This window comes from Leishmania braziliensis, chromosome 27 (genome assembly GCF_000002845.2).
Source record: "Leishmania braziliensis MHOM/BR/75/M2904 complete genome, chromosome 27".
Classification (NCBI taxonomy): Eukaryota; Euglenozoa; class Kinetoplastea; order Trypanosomatida; family Trypanosomatidae; genus Leishmania; species Leishmania braziliensis.
Window position 1 is genome coordinate 815,892 of NC_009319.2, and position 20,976 is coordinate 836,867.

Consider the following 20,976-nt stretch of genomic DNA (forward strand, 5'->3'; position numbering starts at 1 on the left):
GTGACGGCCATCCCATTGGACCCACAAATTCACCCGCGCATACGCGCACACCGGTCTGTCCGTCTGTCTCTCTCGAACAGCTTCTCATCACTCTCACAGCTGCACCCACTTGGGCAGCGGCACTTTGGTCTGGTAGTCGCGCACCGAGTCCTTGACGGCACGCACTTTGCCCGTTTTCTTGTCCGTCTCCCACATGTGCGAGGGCAGCAGGCCAGCGTTGTTGCGGTGCATCGCCACTTCCGGGCGGTTGAACTGCGGCATCGGGTGATGCTGGCGGACCTCCCAGTAGGTGCGGATCTTCTGCGCCTGCTTCCACGGCGTTACGCCGTCGACGAACTGGAGCATGTCGCGCACCTCGTTCTCGTAGTTACGCAGGTACCCGTGTGGACGGGCCTTGTAGCGCCACAAGCGGTTAAGAGAGAAGAAGTAGCTCGCGCCGACGTTGTCGGTGCGCACCGTTTCATAAATGATGGGCTGATCCGCCTCTTGGATGGCGATCCACTCCCACGGCGTGTACCGGGGCAAGTAGCCTTGGCGGACGTAGTCACGGCGGTGCGAGATGGAGAGAGGGCGGTGGTTGTCCGCCCGCGATGTGTCGAAGCGGTTCCACTGATCAATCTCAGTGATCTGCTTCGTCGTGCGGTACTTGGCAGAGGCGGCGTTGTTCACGAGGCGCCGCTCGTATTTCTCCAGGAAGTGGTCATCCGGGTCGTTACCGCTCGCGCCGGCAAACGAGCTGGGCGACGCCTTCTCATTGTTCGGGTCGGCAACGTCGATGTAGCGACGCAGGCCTGCGGGGTTGTACCGACGCGACTCGTCGCCGACCGTACGCTCTGGGCCGTGGTAGCAGCGCTGCCAGATCATAACATCGGCTAGCGGCACCTCCTGCACGACGCCGTCGGCGTGGAAGGCCACCGTAACGAGTCGGGGATCGGGGTTAAAGAAGGGCTGCCGATGATACTGAACGATGCGGCCTCGCTGGTAGTCACCAGTGATGGCGACCCCAGCCCTGTCCTCGCCTGCAACGGCGAGTCGCCGGCACGCGCGCACTGGCAGCCCTGGGCGAAGCCCATCCGCGTGCGTCGCTGGCGACCACCCTTCCTCTTGATCTGCTGTCGCCCTCTCCCAGATTATGTCCTGTGTCTCGACGTAGTTGCCGCGGTTGTAGTCATACTCACCAATGCCGTAGTTCAAGGCATGATTGTACTTGGCACTCGCCGGCACCTCCAGCGGGTACGCGGAAAAGACCTCATCCGTCAGTTCCATGGACTCGCCGGACTCGAGCCGGATAGACAGCGGCGTCACGATGCGCTCACTACCCGGCACAACAAGGTACTCCTGGCCATCGACGCGCACCACTGTCGATGACGACGACGATCTTGCGCTGCTGCTGCTACCCCCTGCGGGTTCTTTGCCGGCCAGCGCGGCCGCCACGCTCCTCTCCAGCAGCTTCGCCGATATGGTCAGCACCGCTCCTGTTTCTTGGTGCTGCACGTCTACAACGTGTACCTTGTAGCCCTGCCCCACCACCTCGCCATACTGCTCCTTCTCAGCAATATAGCGGCGGCCACGTGTCATCTTCGCCCACTCGCTCAGCTGCATGTCCGACTCCTGCTGCACGTACTGCTGGTACATGGCACGCTCATCGGCGTCAAAATATTTGAGGACCTCCTGTGGCTGGGCGTACTTGACGACCGGCTCTGGCGCCTTGCCAGCCACCTCCTTCGTGAAGCCACGGTTCCAGCGGTGTTGGAAGCCTTCAAACAATAACAAGCGGCTCAGGTAGCGGCTGCTGAGGATGTGCTCGCGTGTGTCGGCTGCATTCAGCTCATCTGCGGCGTGCTGCAGGTGTAGGTTGAGCGCACCGCCCTCCGCGCGCACGACGGACTCAACGATGGTGGGAGAGGGCAGCACGTACACGCCAAACCAGTTGCGCAGCGTCTCAACATCGATCTTAACCTCGTCGTCACTGGGGTGCAGCTTGGATGGGTCGAAGGGCGTTCTCTCACACAGCTGATCCAGGGCAAGTCGCCGCGCCGCCCGCTGAGCTGCCGTTTCGTTTGCGACTGGCTCCAACCCATGCAGTAGCGCCAGCTCGCGTCGCTGATGGTGGTGGGCTCGGTAGCGGGTGAAGAGCTCCCACTCGAAGGCCTCCGGGCGCTGTTTTAAAAGGGAAAAGCCTTCAATATCGCGGTACATGCGGTAGAGCCGCTGAGCGCGAAAATTAGGGAAGGGTTTGAAATAGTCCAGCGGCCGCTCCCCGCGGGCATTGCGGTGCGCAAAGACAAACTCGTCGATCAACTGCTGAATGGGAACGCCATAGTGTATCGTATTACGCTCTGTCAGATCCTGCTGCCCGTGCGCGACGCGGTCCTCGCGACGTGCCATGTCGAAGCGATTGGTGAGAAGATGCCCGACGCCTGCCTCCGTGTTGCGTCGCACGTACGGATCAACGTGCTCGTCCGTCGTCGTCCGTCGGTACGCATCAGAGGCAAAATTGACTGCGTCAAGCAGCCGTTCATCGTTCGTGTGCTTCTTGAGTGTTCGCCGGTCCGGCCCACCGTCCTGCACAAGCGCGCCTTGCCGACCGAGACCGAAGCGCTGCTTTCGGGCCTGCTCCTTTGCATCCTGCAAACTCTGGCGGCGCGCGTGCAGGCCACCGATGACGTCGCTGGTCAGCGCTTCGCCGAGCTTCGGATCCTCAGAGGTGGTGTTCTGCGCGTAGGTCTGGCGGGCCTGAGCCTCCGTGTCGGGCAGCGCCGCCGTACTACACCGCAGGTTCTTCATCGCCTCTTCCATGGACGAGGGCGGGATTAGGGGTGGCAGCTGCTGTGCGCCGTGCGGACGTCCTTCGCGCTGTGCTGCAAAGCGATCCATATCGTAGCCCTGGAAGGGAACGCGCGAAGAGCGCTGCATGATCTTGAAGTCGAAGCGTTCCTTTGCGCGAAGACCGTGGGCGATGCGCAGATCCTCGTCTATGCAGTCATCCGCGGCGGCAGCGTAGTCTTCCGCTAGCGCGTCGACAAGCTCGCCTCCAGTGAGACCGATGGCTGCAGTGTATGACACACCAAGAGCAGCAGAAGACGACGACGTGGCGGCGGCACGGTAGCGATCCAGCGTGGCCTGCTGATAAACCTTCTCGGGGCTCTGCAACCCACTCGTCTGTAGCTGGTCCATGGCCGCGAGTGAAGTGTTGACCGAAAACGCGCTGCGGTGGCGATCGGCTGGCACATGACGTTGCATGAACGCTTCGCGCTCTGCGTCACTGCTCAGCTGCCGCGACGTCGCTCGGGCGTCCTGCGACTCAAATCCCATAGCGGCCACGTCATGCTCCAGCCAATTGCGGCGCACCACTGCCGCCGCGTACGTATCGTGGGCACTCCCGCTGCCCTGCAGGTGAGGGTAGGCGATACTGCCACCTTGCACAAAGTCGCGCGGCGCGTACTGCGGTGCATAGCCGGTAGCTGGGTCGCGGTAGTAGTCCTTGTGGGCTAGCCCACCGAGGGGGTCAGTAGGGCTCATCAGCTCCCGCTGCAGCTTCGATGCCCAGTCCGACATGGGCAACTCAACTGCAGCAGCAAACGAGGAGTTGTGCGGCGGAGGCGGCGTTGCACCACCCGCAGAGTACACGCTGTGCGAAGCACCAGATGCACTATGGCCGCTGCCGCCTCTGCCACCACCCAAAACCCTCGACGGCGAGGGAAAGGAGGAGGTGGGGCCAGTATTATCTCGAATGAATGTGTGGAGGCCACGTCCGCTCCCGCTTTCACCGCTGTTGCTCTTGCTGCTGCTCTGTGCGCGACAAGACGTCCTCTGAGCTGGAGAAGTTGAGTGCGTCGTGAGTGATCCGGCGGTCGCTGCGGCGCCGAAGACACCGCCGGGGACGCCGCAGCGACGACGCATCATGGACAATGGAAAAAGAAGACGGACTTGAAGCACGATTGCGATTGCCCTACGGTCACAGACGCACAAGCCCGAGCTGCTGGTGGTAATGCAGTACACTTCTGACTGATACAAGAGGAAGGGAGGGAGGGAGAGGGAGAGAGGAGGCGCACATACGTACGCGCACACGAGAAAAGAAGAGGAGCAGTAAAGAGATGGCGCACGTGCGCCTGCGCGTCGTTTCTGGCAGGAGCGAAGCAACATGTAGTGAACCGAATGAATCACGGCACCCCTGTACGCACACACACACACATACATACACCCCCAACTTGCATATCATTGGAAGCCACTGCATGAACGGTGGAAAAGGGGGGTAACAGGAAGCAGAAGTCCTCTATCAGACCGTGCCGCTCGACCATCTCTCACACATCGCGCCCCTCCTCCTCCTCCTCACTCTCATTCAACGCTGTGGTTCAGATTGGCAGGGTGTGCATCTGATTGCGCAGTCCACACAGGAGACAGAGAAAGGAAAAGGCGGTGAGGGTGTCCAACAGGGAGGGGAGGGGGCATCACGCGTTGATAGAGCAACGGCAGAGAAGAGACAGAGCGAGCCACGATGAGCGCCAATGGGGATAAGAGAAGGCGTCTTTGAGACTAAGACAAAGAAGCGTGTTTTTCTTTTGCTGATGATGAGTTGAACGGGATAGTGGTGGTGGTGACGGCAGCACACACACACAGGTGGTCGATCATGCAGAACAGCCATCTAAGCCTATTCATCCGCATCACACACGTACGCACATGCGCACAGAGAGAGAGAGAACATGTCATGCCCAGAGACGAGGACGTAGAGAAGCAGCACCGTAGAAGCGCATAGGAAAACAAAGAAAAGGCAAGGAGACGCTGAAGAAGAAATGAGAGAGAGAGAGAGATTTTGTGGGGGATGCACAACACACGGGGAACGAGACAACCGCAAAACTAAACACCCGCCTGTACAAACAGAAGACGCAATCAGAAAGTTATGAGGGGCAGAAACAACATCTCCTGAATTCGTAGCTCATCTCTCCTCTTCCCCCCCTCCCCCTTCCGTTCCCATCCGCTCCGAGAAGCTCCATCACTCACAAACACCGTAGGCAATGTCAGCAACACAAGCAGCAGCACAGACAAAAATAGACATACTCGTCCATCGCGCCAGCCGACCGCGAAAGCAATGCACACGAAGGTGGGTGCCTGCAAACTCGTCAGCAGCAACGGCAGCACCTATAGAAATGCACTAACCACCCAACACCACTGCACCACGCCACATACACACGCACGCACATGCATCACCGCCGTCTCTGAAAGATGCTAAAAAGGGGGGCTAGAGTCGATCGAAGAGACGACAAACAAGACAAGTAAGACAACCACCAGGGGGCCCCCAAAGGCTAGCATGCGCCCACAGATGCACCTATACAGACGCACCGAGAGAGAGAGAGAGACGCAGCCCGCTCCCCCCTCCTCCTCCTTCCTTCCTCAACCAGGCTAGGAAGCATTACAGCTATCGAGAAAGCGATGGAGAGAGAAGTCTGCAAACAAGGCAAATGAAAGAATGCAGTGTGAGAAAGGGAGGGGAGACAGTGACGGGTGGAACAGGGGGTAGCGGTGGTACGGCGAGAGAGAGAGAGAGAGAGAGAGGGGGGGGGGGCTGGACAAAAAGGCGGTGAGTCCCACGCAGCTGTCTCTCTCTCTCTCTCGCCCGCTGCGGCTGGGGGAGTGCACGTGTGGGGGGAGAGTAGGTGTGTGTGACGTTGCTTTTGCACTTTTCTACTCCGGAGGTTGTCTCCATCACTGCGGCTGCTGGGTCTCTACAGCAGCTTCCGACTCCTCAGAGTCGCTCTACACCGCGTTGCCTCAGCTCTGGGTAGCGTTAGTGTTGTTGCCGCCACCACCTCCCATGAAGAAGGACGCGACGTGCCCAGCCGCCTGTGGCCGGGCCGCCGCCTGGGAAAGCATGAAGGAGGTAACCTTCTGCTGCGCGTCGCGGCGGCACTTGAAATAGCCGAGGAAGTTCGCACCAGAGAGCAGAAGCCCAGCGAGGGTGATAGGCAGGTGCTTGAAGGACAGGAAGTTCAGGAAGAGAAGCACCACCCAGACCACACAGTTCGCGCCAGTTGTGATCCAGAAGAACCAGTTGTCGTACGCGTTCACGCGCTGGTCCGCCTCGTGGCTACTCTCGAATATCCACTGAGTCGACCCATCCTCTTTTACCTCATTCCACCACCGCATGGAGACAAGGATACGGCCCGTCACGTTCTTGGTCGTCCAGAAGTCGGCGGTGAGGAGCAATATCGTGATGACAAGGACCAGTACATACTTGAGGCCAAAGATGCCGCTTAGCAAGAAGACCAGAATCGCCGCTACCTTGAAGCAGACGTGGAAGAAGGCCGCGATGGGGTGCGCACCCTTGTAGCCACCGTGGTCCGTCGTATCAGCCGGGATCGTCTGCCCATCCTGTCCCGCGGGCGGCGTCGTCGTGTAGTTCTGGTTGCTCTCCCCCAAGAAGCCAGTGCCGCCTTGCGCTCCAGCCGGCTCGCTGCTAAAGTAGAAGGTTTGCTTGTTGTCTTGGTGCATCACTGCGGCAACTGCGCTTTCTGCAAAAAAGGGAGGGCAGCGTTAAGGGAGACGTGCGTCTGTGTCGATGCGTGTATGTGGATGTGTGAGCTTGAGTGATGGGGAAACGCGGAAGAGGGACAAAGGTGTCGAGAGAGCGAAAGACAAGAGAGACGCGAGCAGACCTTCACGACGGCGATAACAGAGGAAGGGGGGCTTTGAGTGGAGCAGACGCAAGCACATAATACACAATGAAAGCAAAGGCGAACAGGAGAGGGCGATGGGGGGTGAGGAAGTGAGGGGAAGGGTGAGAGGACGCAAGTGAATGGCGTGGAGAGCGTGGAGGAGAGGGGCAGGAAGTGAGAGCACATGGGCAGAGGTAGGAGAGTGGGTAAAAGAACTGCCTCCAGCTACAGTGCGGGTGAAGGATGGAGAGTGAACAAGCGAAAGTGGGAGAGGCGGGGGGAAGGGCCAGCGTGCTTATCCTCCGTGACCGCCGCCCTCCCCTCCTCTCTCTCTCTCACCCTCTCCCGAGTCGTGCATTCTTTGCTCAGTTCCTCGGTGCTCTGCGGTTTGTGAGACTGCTTAGGAGCGGCGAGATGACGGCACGGACCCTCCCCTGCCCCGGCTTGCCTCCCCCAGTTCGCGCTGCCTTTTCTAGTACCCTGTAATGTTAGTTTCCTCTCTCCTCTAACCTTATTTGGGCTGTGAGGGTCGCCCTGTGCAGGTGTTGGGGTCTCACCGCGTGTGTTAGTGTAGGTGAAGATGTGTGCACCTGTGGGCCATGGAAAAGGGGGAAGAAGAGTCATCGGTTAGTTAGGAGGGGGAGAGTCGTCGTCGTCGTCGTCGCCAGGTGGGAAGAACGTACGCACACAATCGGTAGCAAAGAACGAAGAAGCAGCAGCCATACACAAGCACGGCCACACGGCAGGCACAACGAGGGCAACGGCCGGCAGAAGAAGCGCACCACATCACTCCCAATCGTCATTAAGGAAAGAGAAATTTAACGCCTCCTGAAAATCGCTCGGAGACGGCGCGTGAGGGATCCAGAGAGAAAGAAAGAGTCACAGGTGGGGGGTGCAGTGTGTTCAGGCGGCGTGCCATCCGCCATGCCTCCCTCCGCCTGCCATGTCAGGCCGAGTGAGCACACGTTGCCCGGCTACTCTACCAAGCGCGGCGCCACAGAGCTACCCTGGCGCTCCTTTTGCCGCTGCACAAGGTAGACCATACCGCAGTACACCGTCTCTAGCGCCTCGGCCTCGCAATCGCGCCCCTTCGCACGCTGGCAGCGCTGCAGCGCCCGCTGCTCGTTCTTGCACGTTGGCGCCATCGCGGCTGCGCGGAAGATGGCTGTTTGTTTCTTGTCATCTTCTAGACACCTACGCGCGACCTCCTGATACGGTTTGCATCGCTTGATCCCTCGCCGCTGGAGACTCTGATCCACGTAGCTGCCATCTATGTGCTGCGGCACGAAGTTCTGAATACACGCGTCGAGGTCACTGGCCTCTTGCGAGCAAAAGCGATCTGTCATCAGCTTCGTCAAGAGAATCTGAAGATTCTCGTTGGTAATCTGCTCTACCATGGTGGGTAGAGGAACGATTGGGAAGGGGGGGTGTTGAAAAAGTAGAGAGGAGGGACACGTGCGACTGAATCGATGACAGGATTCTTGTTTGCTGCGTTACCTCCGTTTTGCCTTCAAGCCCCAGCGCTCGCTCTTAGCGAGTGTCCGATATCCCTGTTTGTGTGTTGGGGTAGGAGAAAAAGGGGGGGAGGGGATGGGGCAGCTCGATCGCGCTTTCCCGTTGTTGCGTCGGGTGGTGATTAACAACGGTGATGTTGATGCGTCGCTTTTGTGGGCTGGCGGCGAAGGAAATAAAAAGAGGAAAGCGGTAGAAATGCAGGAAAAATGAGGAGGGACACGAAGAGGTGAGTGGGATAAAGTAGCAGGGTGCGGAGGGGTAGTGCACGCAGTGGCGGCTTCAGATCCACGCGTGTGGGCACCGACAGTAGATGCAACGTAAGATACCGCCATGGTGGTGGTGGTGGTGGGAGCGGGGGGGAGCGGGGCGCGGACGTGCATGCAGTCAGAACGCATAGGCGCACATGGATACTGAATGCAGAGACAATAGAAAAGTGGGTGCACCAGTGCTTGGCCAGCGCCTGCCTCCTCAAGAAGAAAAGAAGGAAATCAACACGCAATACGCAAGCCCACAAAGACTGTGGTGTACATACGAGGGCAGGGCGGTGATGGTAAGAGTAGGGAGTGAGAGGCACGAGGGAGGAGCTGAAGTGTGGGGTACACGCATACACACACGCACACACTTAGGCATGTGAGACCGCCAGTTGAGAGGAAAGAGGAGGAGCTGCAGCGTGCCTAAAGGGACGTCGTATTATTTGAAGCAAGAGAGAGAGAGAGCAGGAGTAACGACAAGGATATGAGAGAGGTAGCGAAAGGGGGAAGGGGGGAAGGAAGAAGCAGCACCGGAGAGGCTACTCGCATTATATGCGGCAGTCGCCCCCGTTCCTCTCCCCCTCCGCTTCGCTCCGTTCCGTGTCGCTTTTTCCCTTTTGGGAAGCCGTTACCGACGCATTCTTGCACCGCCACAGTCCACCACCTATCAAAGAAACAAGAGTGTAGCCTCCCCCCTCATCAAGGTTCCCCATGCTCTCGCCAGATTGTGCTCTCGGCAGCACACTGCTGCTGCCGCCAAGCGGCATACTGCTCCACATTCCACGCAAGGTTCTGCGTGAGATGTGGAAAAATCGACGGTAGCGGTGATGACGCTGGAAAGATGGCGTTGTACGATGCGCGCAACCTACGTGGCGATTGAGAAGGGGTGTCACTGACACCTGCAGCGGCAGCATCAGCACGTTGGTGGCGATGACCGTGCCCTTTACGGGGACGCCGGCGTTGTCGTCGGTACCCGCTGCAATGATGACGACGAAGATGCTCCCAGACAAAGTGATCAATCGTTACGTCATCCCTCTCCACCCATCTCCGCCATGCAACGACGAGCAAGACCGCTCGGACAACGGAGGAGAAGACCGTTAGCACCAATAGTAGAAGCACTGCGTACGTACGATAGCCATCCTTATGTCGGCACTGACCGTACTCGGCACAGCAGCCAGCGATGCTTCGCTCAAAGAAAACGTTGTCCTTCTCCTCCCGCGCAAGAAAGCATGCTGCGTTGCACCCCTGTACTCGGGAGTAGTCAGGGAACGTACTGTCGGTGGGCAGGTACGTGTCCGTCGCGTTGCTCACGCGCCGCATCGACGATGCTAATCGAGAAAGCACCGCTAGCGCAAAGGAAGGCGAAGTCGCCCTCAGACTCTCACGCGCGCTTAGGTGACCGTGCAGCAGTGGTACACCGCGCGTTGCACCACAACAGAAGGTGCGTTGGCGAGCCACCGCTGGCGACGACGGCGGCGGCGGCGGCGGTGGCGGTGGCGGCCGGGCCCGCTCAAGCTGACGGGAGGAGGGGTGCGAATCGTCAGCACCGTCTGTGGCGAATGCATCGCGGAAAATGCTGACTGGGTGCTCGCAAGAAACTTCATAGAGGCACTCGTGCAGTCGATCCCTGTAGCAGTTGCTGTGCCATGGAGAATTGGATGCAGATCGCAGACGCTGGTCGTTGCGGAGCGCACCCCCAACCACGACGGCGTAGTAGGCGCTTACTGTCACTAGAACGCCTGCTGCGAGCAAAAGGGGCCACCAGTGCCGTGAGCGCCGCAGCATGGGGATAAGGACGTAGTGCAGCGCAAAGATGGTGAGTGTCATCAGCAGCAGCTTCCGCTGATCTGGCCAGCTGTCCAGCAAGAACACGGCAGCAAGGTATGCGTTTGCGGTGACGACTCCGTCAAGCTTCACGCATGCTCGCAACACTGTCAGCCTCTGCCGCACGCGAGACAAGGAAACCTGCACGATGCCCTGTGCGTAGCGCCGCCAGCCGAAACTTGCATACACCCACGGCGACAGCAGCGAGGCAGCAACAAAGAGCGACACACTGACACCAACATTGACACAGGTAAGCACGAGGAGGGCCTGCTGGACTGACCCAACCGTCGACGTGGGGTGCTCGTGGAGAAGGGCACCTTCGCTGCCAGAAGCATCAACGCCGCTGCTGAAGATGCGGGCGATGGGGCGGCGTAGACCAGTAATCAACAGCGGCCAAAGCGGCCGTGAAAGCGACGACACGGAAGACGCCTGCGTGTAGGATCGGGCAGCGATAAGAAGGAAGTAAGTGGCGCGGCAGACCTGCAGCGCCACTATGACGACCTGCACAATGAGGAGGCCGCCCTTCTCGTAGCGCACGGCTCGGACCGCGTAGCGAACGGCAAGGACGCCGTTGAGCAGGAGACAGATAAGGCTAAAGGACACTTCGGGTGGGATGCGATTCTCGAAGGGGTAGCGATTGCACGCCGCCGTCTCCTCCTCGACGTAAGCCACACGAAAATGGTCAAACAAGAACACAGTCAGCAGTAACACCGTCGCGGTGAGTATCGTGAGCCCCACATACTGCAGGAGCACGAACATCTGGCTGACAAACGCGATGTCAAGCAGTAGCGGCTGGCTCAGAGAGTGGGCATTCGCGGGCGGAGGTGGTCGTGTCGCTTCAGAGATGCTCGCCATCGCGTCTGTGTGCTTGCCTAGGCGTGGAGGCAGCGACGACGAGCCAGGCATCGCGTGACAGTTTGCAGCATCGCGTGCACCTGTCTCAGGCGTCGGCGTCACCGACGTGCGCTGTGAAGCGAAGACGTTGTAGTAGGCCACGGTGCTGCTCAGCATGCGGTAGCAGGAAAGAGAGCCTCGACGCAGCGACGCACCTAGTCTAGAACAAAGAACTAAGAAGCAATGCGACGACGTCACCACGGTGTCCGCGGCAGCGGCCTCTCCGAGCCCCTGATGTCGGGGTGCTGCTGTCACGCCTGGCGGCAACTGCGTGGAGGACGACATCGGCAGCAATGAAAGAGAAAGTGGGGCAGCGTCATGTATGTTCTCTCCTTCTTCGCTGTTGGTACTGCGTTCATCGTCTTCCCGTGCAAAGCGCGGTGGGCGCACCGCGCCAGGCCTCTGCAGCAGCCGCTGTCCGCACTGCGTATTAGAAGAGCTTGAGAGCAAAGGCCGACGAACGTGTGGTATCATCCCCGACCACGCTCCGAAAGGGGATGGTGTTCCTCCCGTGGCACCGGGCTGATCGTCCCCCTCTTCCTCCGTGCTATGAATGGTGTCTCTGCCGCTGTCGTAGCCGTCGCTCTCACTCGCGCTATTGAGTAGGGAATAAGTCATCGCGCATGTGCCCCGCCCAGCTAGGAAACGTCGTAGGCACCGAACCACCGCAACAAGGCCCATCGCGGCATGACACGGTAGCCACAGACACAACCCAACTCCACAGAGAGCGCCATCTTCGTCGAAAATATTTTCAGTCCAAATCGCCGCCGCCTCCTCGTCCGGCTCCTCGGCATCCCACCCGCCAGTGGCGGGCTCACCGTGTGCGGTCCAGGCCGCCTGCCACCGGCGTCTACCATTGAATGGTAATCCAGAGTCCCAGGGCCCTTGCTCAGTGTTCGGCATCACCGAAGATGCTGGCCACCACGCACGGGCTCGTGTACGCACTGCCTCATGAAGCGAAGCTGCCGATGCTATAGATGCCCTTTCTACAGCACACTGCGCATCGCTTGTAAGTGGAGAAGCGCCACCGGTGGCGGCGGCGGGAAAGCACAGCGATGAAGGCGACGAGAGTGCGGCATCATTGACAAGTAGGTCACGACCTATCATGGCATCGTCAGCCTGCCAAACGACTTGCGCAGGAATGACGAAGCCGAGCGGCGGCGGCGGTGGCAGTGACAGCGTGGTGCTTATTGCCTCCGACATCCCAGACAACGAGGCCGCCCGCCGCGCTGCAGCACTGGTGCAAACGCCTGGAAGGTGCGGCGAGGCTAAGGAGGGGTCAGCCAGCTCCGCAAACGGGGGTGTCACCGCGAAGGGCACGGGCGTGGCTGCAGCGCTGTTGCTACGTCCACTCTGTGCAAGTGGTGCGTCGACGCGGGCAGCGGCAGGACCGACGGGCTGGTGTAAAACAACACTGGAAGCTGCCCACGAAGCTGCCTTACGCATGACGCACTCGCATCCCTGAACTTCGTCGTCACTACTGCAGTCGCTGAGGCTGCGGCTGCCTCTCCTGTGCAGTCCGTTGTCCTTATCAGAGTCGAGATCAGGGGAGCAGCCGAAGACACCCTCGTCCTGCAGCGTTCGCTCTGATGCCGTGAAGTACCGCATCGCAAGCGCTAGATGTGCAAGAAGCTCGCGAGGAGACGACAACGCAGCGGCAGATGAACTGTCACCAGCCGCGGTCACACCGGCGGTATACAACAATGGCGCACTTGAGTCACCCGTGGCGGCTCCTGCGGCGAACACCTCCACAGGCGGAGGGGCCTCTGCGTTCCTTTGCTCACTATTTTCTGGGCGGACGCGACGCTGCGCTGCAGCGGCGTCATCATCATCGAAGTCATTCATCGCGCACCTCTCTCACATGGCATACGCGCACGAAGAGCTCAGTGAGGTGCGCTGCACGACCGTGAGCGTGGTAATACGCGAAAACTCCAACGAAGAGTAAAAAGAAAGAGAAGAGAACGTTGAGGTGCTCAAGTAGCCGCAGCAGGCGTATGCGGTGTGAGTGTGCAGCCGTGGTGCGTCATCGATTCAGCGACACGAAGAAGAAATGGATAAAAGGAAGAGCAAAGAGGACTTGCCTGCACGCGCCTCGTCGCATCCGCTCACGCACATAACGAAGGAGCCCAGGCAAGACTGAAAAGGGGGGAGAAGAGCGAGTGATTATGATGAGAGGAAGATGTAGACGTGAAGAAGAGAGGAGAATCACAGTGCCCGTTGATGGGTAACAACGTCCAAGTAGCGCTGGAGCCAGCAGGTGAAAGAGGAGGAGCGGGGGTCAGTCGACTGCGCAGGCGCGTGGCCACACGCACACATACATGTTCGTGTGTGTGGCATGACTTCATCATCGAGAAGTACGAAGACGACACAGTCAAGCAGTGAGGGATTGAGAGATGCGTTCGAGCAGAGATGAGAAAACACACATAGCAGCAGACGCGAGAGAACAACATAAAAGAGAGCAGCAGAGACTGTGAAGAGGAAGGAGAGGAGGAGTGCATGTAAGGGAGCAGACAATAATGAGCGATGGAGGCCACAGACACGCACACGCACACAGAGAGGGGGGAACGAGCGGGAAGGTGCAAACAACATGGCGGAGAACAAAAGGGAGAGGGAGAGGGAGTCACCTGGTGAGCTGCGGGCACACATCAGCAGTAAATGGCACAGAAAAGGAAGAAGAATCGCGATAGTGAGACGAGAGAGAGAGCGCGCGCGTGAGTGGAAGATGAGGGGGGATGGTGGCGTTTGGGGAATGATCTGTGGCTCCACTCCGTAAGTCGACATACACGTGCACGCGATGCTAGTCAGACAACGCAGCTTCTCCATCTCCCCCATCCATCCGCGTCCTCACTAGAACGCTCTCTCAAGAGCAACTCAAAGCTACGGCTGTAGCCGCACAAACATGGGGGCATCAGGCTGCCCACATGCACAGCACATGGTTGCGCCCCATCTCCAGCACCCTCATTGCCAGTCCCGCAAGGATGAAATAAAAGTCCGGCTTGAAGGACACCCAGACAAGCTCAGAGGAGGCAGAGCTGTGGTAGTACGCCATGAAATGAATGATTACACCCCAGCGCGCCACACAAAACCGCTGCAGAATTACAGTCAAGTATGCACAGCGCCAAGTCCACCAACAAACGCCACCCCCCCCCTCCTTTCCGCTACTTACGTCGCAAGCAGCACCCCCTCCATCACAGGGAGGAAGTCGCCACCCTCCCCGTACGCCTGGCCATCACTGCCCGCCTCAAAAGTTCTGTGACTCGCTTGCCGTCGCTGCGCGACCTCTTCATTCACGTGTACCCTCTCGTAGAACGCCAAGCAAACCGTGCAAACAAGCGAAAGAACAACTGGAGTCAACAATACTATGACCTGCATAACAGGCACGACAGGGAGTCCGGGGTACGCCATGTCACTGCAGTCTTTGGAAACCCCACGGTCGAGTTAGTCGCTGTAGCCGTCCTCCTCTCTCTCAACATCGTTTCTGCCAAGAGCCGCGCAGAGGCCGGCGTTGGAGTACAAGAACAGGATGCGCAATCCAGTGATCACCAGCGTCGTCACCACCACCTCAGCCGCGGCGTGCAACAGTGCACATCGCACACGCTGATGGCATGCCTTCGGGGTCAGCGAGTACGCTGGGAGCGCCGGCAATTACGCGGTATCACCGCTCCCAAACGCACGACAATGGGCGCGCTTGGTGACTCAAGCCCTACCCGCGCGTGGGCCAGACACCGTCCCTCCTGCTCTGTTGCAGTCGTGGTGGGCACCATAGCAAGACATGTTAGGTCACATGCGCCGTCATCATGGAGAACAAGGGGCCCTTCAAGTCAGTCAAATAATGGTTGGCTGGCGGAAGAACACAGTAAAGAGAAGAGAGCTATGTACGATGACAACTTGGCTGAGAAACCGAGTGGTGCAGCACCCAGGTCGATGAGGAAGGGGGGTGACGACGCCGAGTGGCTAAGTGGGCGGGGGGGTCGTACTGTGGAAAAACGGTCAGAGTGTGTGCGGTGATTAGGCACAGAGAGGCATGCTGATTCTGAAGATTCGGCACCACACACACACACACACACACACACACATGCGTGTGAATGGGCACCACCGTGATGAGCAACAGATCAGCCAGTAAGAGTGAGTCGGAGGAGAGTCGCAGAGAGAGAGAGAGGGGGGGGTGTAAGATAACAATGCAGCAGGCGGGAAGCTGAGAGGAGGGGGATGGAAGAAGGGAACATCACCCCGAGGCCACGCAGAGAAGGTGGGCGGCACATACAAAAGTCCGATGGCGCAACTACTCGACAGCACCAGTGAAGAAACGTGACACTTTTTCATTACGGCAAACGACGGCACGTGCATTTGCACACACGCACACACACACACGCGCGCGCGTCATACGCATACACTATCGTCATTCTCATCACCCGAGAAACCATAGAAGCGGCAGAGAGGGGGGGTGGTGGAAGAAAAAGGAACAAACGTCACGGGTAATGCCCCAAAATGAAGAGAAAACTAAAAACAGCGCATATCACCACCAACATCCTCAGCACTGGTCATGATGACACAAAAGAGAAACAGAGGGCGAAGACGCTGGCTACTGAAAAGGGGGGGAGAGAGAGAGAGAGGGGGGGGGGAGGGGAAGGAAAGAAAGGGAGTGAGAGAAGGCGTGTGCAGTGGGCTGTCAAGGAAACGAGCTCTGCACACTCGCCGCAGAGGAGCATAAATCGGTCAATAAAAGCGGTGCCCACGCAAAGCACACCACAGACAAAGCGCTGACAACACTTGAAGTAGAAGCCAGAGGAAGCAATGACAGTGACTACTACCAATATAACAGCAATAATAACGTAAGAATCATAAGAGTGAAGAAAACGCGCGCCAGCCCGCCAGCGTAATGTGAGGAGACGACCCGCGTTGCACGCCTCACCAACTTTCACAACTCGGCCTTCCCACGGGGGTTGAGAGCAAGTAAAGCAAAAGTGCACACACACACACACACAAGGAGATAGATGAAACAGCCCTCCTGCACCAAACGTTGACAAATATGATGAAATAGGGAGAAAGAGAAAGAGAAAAAGAGAGAGGGGGGAGGGGGGAATGGGGAAGCGCGCGAAGACAGAAGAGACGTACAAGCGGGGGAAAGAAAACGGCGCGTAGTGAAGGAGGGGGAAGGGAGGGAGGGAACAGAAGCAAAAAAACGCAGCGCTGAAAAAGGTAAACAGCGGCAGTGGCTGTCATGGCAATCAAGACAAGCGAACAGACGCACACACAGCCACAGCTCACGCCACGCCGCTGTGTTGCACCACGGCAAAGCCCGAGTCGTCCCGAACAAGACGCCCTGCCGTCGAATCAAACCGCGCGTCCAACGGACTCTTCTCGGCCTTCCTCGCCCCTTCTTCGGATGCGCAATGGGCGCCGGACGGACTCGGGTGAACCGCACGTCTCGATCCGAGTGGGCCGCAGCACCGGGGGCCCGCTCGAGGACAGAAGCGGTGGCTGCTATCGTAGGGGGTAATAGGGAATGCTGGCCTAGCCTCCTCCGGGAGCGATGACCAAGCCAGCCACTCATGCAGTGGGCGCCGGTGCCTCCTACCACTGTCAATTCCACCGGCTTATAGATTTCGCCATAGTGCTCCAGCTCACGGTGACCAAAGAGAAACTGAAATAAGAGGAGAGTACGACGGACTAGTGGCGCCAGCTTTTGTGTCCTGAGATGCCGCAGCACGCCATCCCCTCATCCTTGTAGGGTCCCGTGCTGAGCGCCATGAGGAGGGAGGGTGATGCGGCAACACCAGCCACGCTTGTTTTTTTTTCTGGGCCTTGGTTGCTGAAGTTGCCTTCGCACCAGGCCAAAGCCCAGATCTGCTGCTTCGCACTCAGCGCAGCAGCTGCAAGGGGTCCGCAGCCTCTTGTCGCTGCACATACAAGTGTATTATTGTTGTAAGCGCATCGCGGCTGCTTCTGGTGTGACGCGGCTGCTCGTACCGCACCGTTGGTCCACAGCGGGGCAGGGCGACTTCGCAAAGGGGTAGAGGGCGCTGCCCGCACGTCGCGCCTTTTCTCGTTCTCGAGAGACCCCGCCGCAGCCCGCTGGGGCGCGATGGACCCAATTGTACGCGACCGCTGCGCATGGGGGAGACGTGCGGATGTGGTGCTCCGAAGGGGTCGACGCCTGCACGCCCGTGTGAGAACCGCCGAAGCATTATGACCACACCGTCATTCAGCATCTACACCTCCCCGCCGCAAGTGCAGAAGGCAGCCTCCTTGAGTGGTTGTGGAGGGATGCAGGCGGGTGCGGTGTACAAGCACTATGGCGTCGAGGCGCAGTGGATCCGCCCTTCTCAGTACGTACCCGCTGCCTGCGTCTGTTGCGGCTCCCACTGCGATTGCGGCTGCTTTGGCGTGAATGCGCTCAAGGACCCCTCCCGCAGTGCTTGCTAGCACTATCCCACCACGCGGTGGCGCCGCAGAGTAGCTCTGATCCAATCAGTGCCCTGGGGAAAGAGCTGGGGTGGCCCTTTGATGGACCTCACTCCTGCGAAGAGATTGCCCTCAGCTTGGCAGGTCGAGCAGTGCTGCTTGGATGCCCTCTACGAGGTGCCGGCCAGTACCACGCATTGGCTAGAGGGCCAATGCTGGGAAAGAGGGAGTAGCGATTCCCCTTCCCGGCACGGGCGTGCCACGGGGAGCTTCAGCTGGTGGCGGTGACGTGCACCAAAGGGTGTGCCCTTCGCTTTGGGGGAAACTCAGCTCCACGAAGTGCTCCAGTGCCCCGTGCTCGGCCCCCCAGAGGGTGGGCTGCAGTGTGGTTTGCATGACACGCTTGCCTGCGGAGGGCGAGAAGAGTGGGAAGTCACCAGCAAAGGAGGCGTGGTGCAGTCCGGGTGTCCTGCTGAGCTCCAGACTCAGTGCGTCGACCCCAAATAATGATGAGGGCCTCGGACAGAGACCTGAGGAGCCCCGCAAGTAAATTTGGTCCTCTTCGATTTCGCCTCGTGAAAGCGAGCGCAGGCAGGGCGACCGCCTCAGACATCCACTACCCAACAAGTACGAGGTGTGAGCCTACGTTCAACTTGCTCCGTACCGTGATGATAACAGCGTGGTTCCGTGAGCCGAACCACCGGGCGTGGTCCACAAGCACTTCTCCTACCTTGGCACCGGACTGGGGCTGCACCGCTTTGTGCAGGAGCAAGTCCAGAGGCTCTACAGTGCAGCAGCGGGGGGCAAAAGCCGGACTGCTTTAGGCGGCAGCCTGCCTCCCAGATGGTCGCGCAGTCGTCGTGAGACCATTCACTCGAGTAGCTGGCACAAATTGCTGGCCGGCACCGCACAGCGCTAGGACGCGGGATCACCACCGGGCTTGTGCGGCTTTCAGAAGGGGCGCAGTGAGCCCCTCTCTCCACGTAGAGGGGACGCGGTTGCCGGCGACACTGTGGCTGTTGCTGCTCAGCAGCACTTTCCTGCAGTGCATCGGGAGAGTCTTGACACTCTCACAGTGAATTTCGGCGACGTTCAGGGCGCAGCCGCAGTGGACCGCGCGGGGTGCCACCTCGAGCCCACCAGGCGTGTGCGGGGAGGGGGGCATGGGGGGCCTGGATGCGTGCCATGGATTGAGGGTTGTCGGAGAGAGCATTGCAGGATCGTGCCCATCCTTCGGGGCTCGCTCCTTCAAGCTCGCTGATAAGCGCATCCGAGAGAGGGCTGCGCTCGGAAGACGCACAGGGTACCTTCTCGAGAGCCGCCCCCAATCGCGTCAGCGTTGGCATCCAGGGCGGCCTATAAGCAGTTCTACCACACGGAACAGCCTTCCTGGCGGCTGTTGCTATTGGCCAGGAATCTCACCCAATCCATGAGGGATACCTGGCAGCTGTGTATGTGCTGTGGCAGGTGTCACTGCATGGGCGATCCGCCTCCCCTTTGATGCGCTTTCGGGTTGTCGCGGTGGTCGGCGCGGGCTCTGCGGGTCGACTTGGCAATCAGGCCGCAGCACAGCTGGGCGCAAGCCATCGCTGGCGGCGCTGAGCCATATCCCGCCACAAGGTGGACAGTGAGCTTGGTCGCGCGGCGCCAGGGTGACGTGCGGTGACGTCTGCGCTGTGCCATGCCCGGGCGTCTTTTCTCGCTCGCACACGCCAAGTCGTTGCCCACTGACCTCACCGCGCCGAATGGCCCCAGCCCGGTCAGGTGGCGCGAGTCGGCGTCCATTCCAGCAACGTGTGAACTGCGTGCGACGCCGCTTGGTATCTGATTTGAGAGCTTCCCGTGTCACCAGGTCACTCTTTCGCACGTAGCCGGACGGGAGGTGTGTCCGTCCAGTAGGGCCGCCGCGGCAAAGCCAGGCCGTCACGGCCCCAGCCCCGTCCTCGAGAGCACGAAGGCCCTGCACCTGCACGCATGTCCTGCTGTATGAGCATGGGGACGCCACCGCCACGCTTCCCTTCGCGTGCCGCACTCGAATGCTGAAAACAGGGGGAGGCCCAAATGCCCTACAGGCCTGTGGGGTGAGAGATGTGCGCCCCTTGCAGAATGCACACCGGCATCGAAGACCCGTCAAGGAGCCGGGCCAGCCAGCCAGCTCCCTTTGGCGCCGTCCAGCCCATTCTAATCCCACCGCAGCGCAGCACAGGCAGAGAGGCGGTGCGCGGGTGCGCATCTTTGCTGAGCCGTCGACACGATTCGCGGTGCGCCGGGACAAACATCATCACGACCGCAAGTCACCTTGGCACACCGCGAGCCCGCCAGCCATACCCGAGAGGGGGTGGGCTGCAGGCTACTTGGCTATCGGGCAAAGAGTGCGCAGTAGACCCTGCGATGCCACGGTGCACAGGTGGTTGGCACCACCTGTGCGCGTGAAGAAAAGCAGCAAAAGTAAATAAAAAGAGCGAACAAGGCTGCTGATTAATAAGCACAAAAAGCGCCGCACAAGAAGTCTCCCCAGCTCGCTTCGGTACGAGTACTCGGTGTCCTCCATCCGCTTACAGGCGCGTGTCGATGGCGTCATCAACAGCAACCGCCTCCCACCCACCGAGGAATACCAAAGCGAAGGGAATGTGCTTTCCCCTGTCTTCCCCTTCCCCCCCCCCTCCCCCTCACCGACGCTGCGCTGTAACTCGCCTGTAAGAGCGAAAGGGGGGGGGGGGGGGGGCAGCACTCCCCTCACAAGCACTTAATACAGCTAAAGGTGGGGCAGCAATAGGGGCTCCTTCTCGGGGTAACTTTCCCTCTAAAAGGGGCCGGGGCACAATTTGCTCAAAAAGCACTCTTTATTGCCGTCTTTAAAAGGGGGCTCGAAGAACCTGCAGGCCCCTTCCCCGGTCGCAAGGGCCCCAATTTCCCAACAGTTGGACACAGGAACAAGGGGGCAACCCGCCAAGCGCTGATAAAAACGGATCCCCACCTTCCAATATGCAAGGAAGCATTATAAAATAAGCTCCAAAATTTTCAACCCCAACCCCCCGATGGTTATAAAAAACCCCCTCTAAAAGGACCCGGTTCCTTGTTAATCCAGGGAATTTCGGGCAAAAACTTCATGTGGAACACAACGGCAATCGGGATGTTCCCCTTAAGGACCTCCACACCGCATTGCACCCAAAACATCCCGGCTTTTCAAACACCCGCAAGTGCCCTTCCCCCTAAAATCCAAAAAGGGGTCCAAAGCCCCTTTTTCTTTCAAAGGATTGGGTTACCACGGGGGCCGAAAATGTGCCCTTCTTTGGGAAACTTGCTCCCTGGTTGTTCAAAAAATTTTGGTTTAAAAACTTTTTCACTCCAGGCCGTGGGGTGCTCTTAACCAACCATATACACCGGAGAGATGAGACCATTAACGGGGAATCCTAAGAATTCAATCGAGGGCT

The 20,976-nt window shown here is 59.1% G+C and overlaps 4 protein-coding genes across 4 annotated transcripts; all 4 read right to left on the minus strand.

Annotated features, from left to right (window-relative positions):
• Positions 1-93: 93 nt before the first annotated feature.
• Positions 94-3,558, minus strand: LBRM_27_2040 (conserved hypothetical protein; the record flags this gene model as incomplete). Its single annotated transcript, XM_001565908.1, has 1 exon — positions 94-3,558. The coding sequence occupies one exon, from the start codon at positions 3,556-3,558 to the stop codon at positions 94-96; it is 3,465 nt and encodes a 1,154-aa protein (XP_001565958.1).
• Positions 3,559-5,769: 2,211 nt separating this feature from the next.
• LBRM_27_2050 (conserved hypothetical protein) lies at positions 5,770-6,489 on the minus strand (the record flags this gene model as incomplete). The annotated part of the gene is made up of 1 exon (XM_003723145.1): positions 5,770-6,489. The coding sequence occupies one exon, from the start codon at positions 6,487-6,489 to the stop codon at positions 5,770-5,772; it is 720 nt and encodes a 239-aa protein (XP_003723193.1).
• Positions 6,490-7,627: 1,138 nt separating this feature from the next.
• On the minus strand, positions 7,628-8,050 carry LBRM_27_2060 (conserved hypothetical protein; the record flags this gene model as incomplete). Its single annotated transcript, XM_001565909.1, has 1 exon — positions 7,628-8,050. The coding sequence occupies one exon, from the start codon at positions 8,048-8,050 to the stop codon at positions 7,628-7,630; it is 423 nt and encodes a 140-aa protein (XP_001565959.1).
• Positions 8,051-9,118: 1,068 nt separating this feature from the next.
• Positions 9,119-12,982, minus strand: LBRM_27_2070 (conserved hypothetical protein; the record flags this gene model as incomplete). The annotated part of the gene is made up of 1 exon (XM_001565910.1): positions 9,119-12,982. One exon carries the CDS (start codon positions 12,980-12,982, stop codon positions 9,119-9,121), a length of 3,864 nt encoding a protein of 1,287 aa, XP_001565960.1.
• Positions 12,983-20,976: the final 7,994 nt, after the last annotated feature.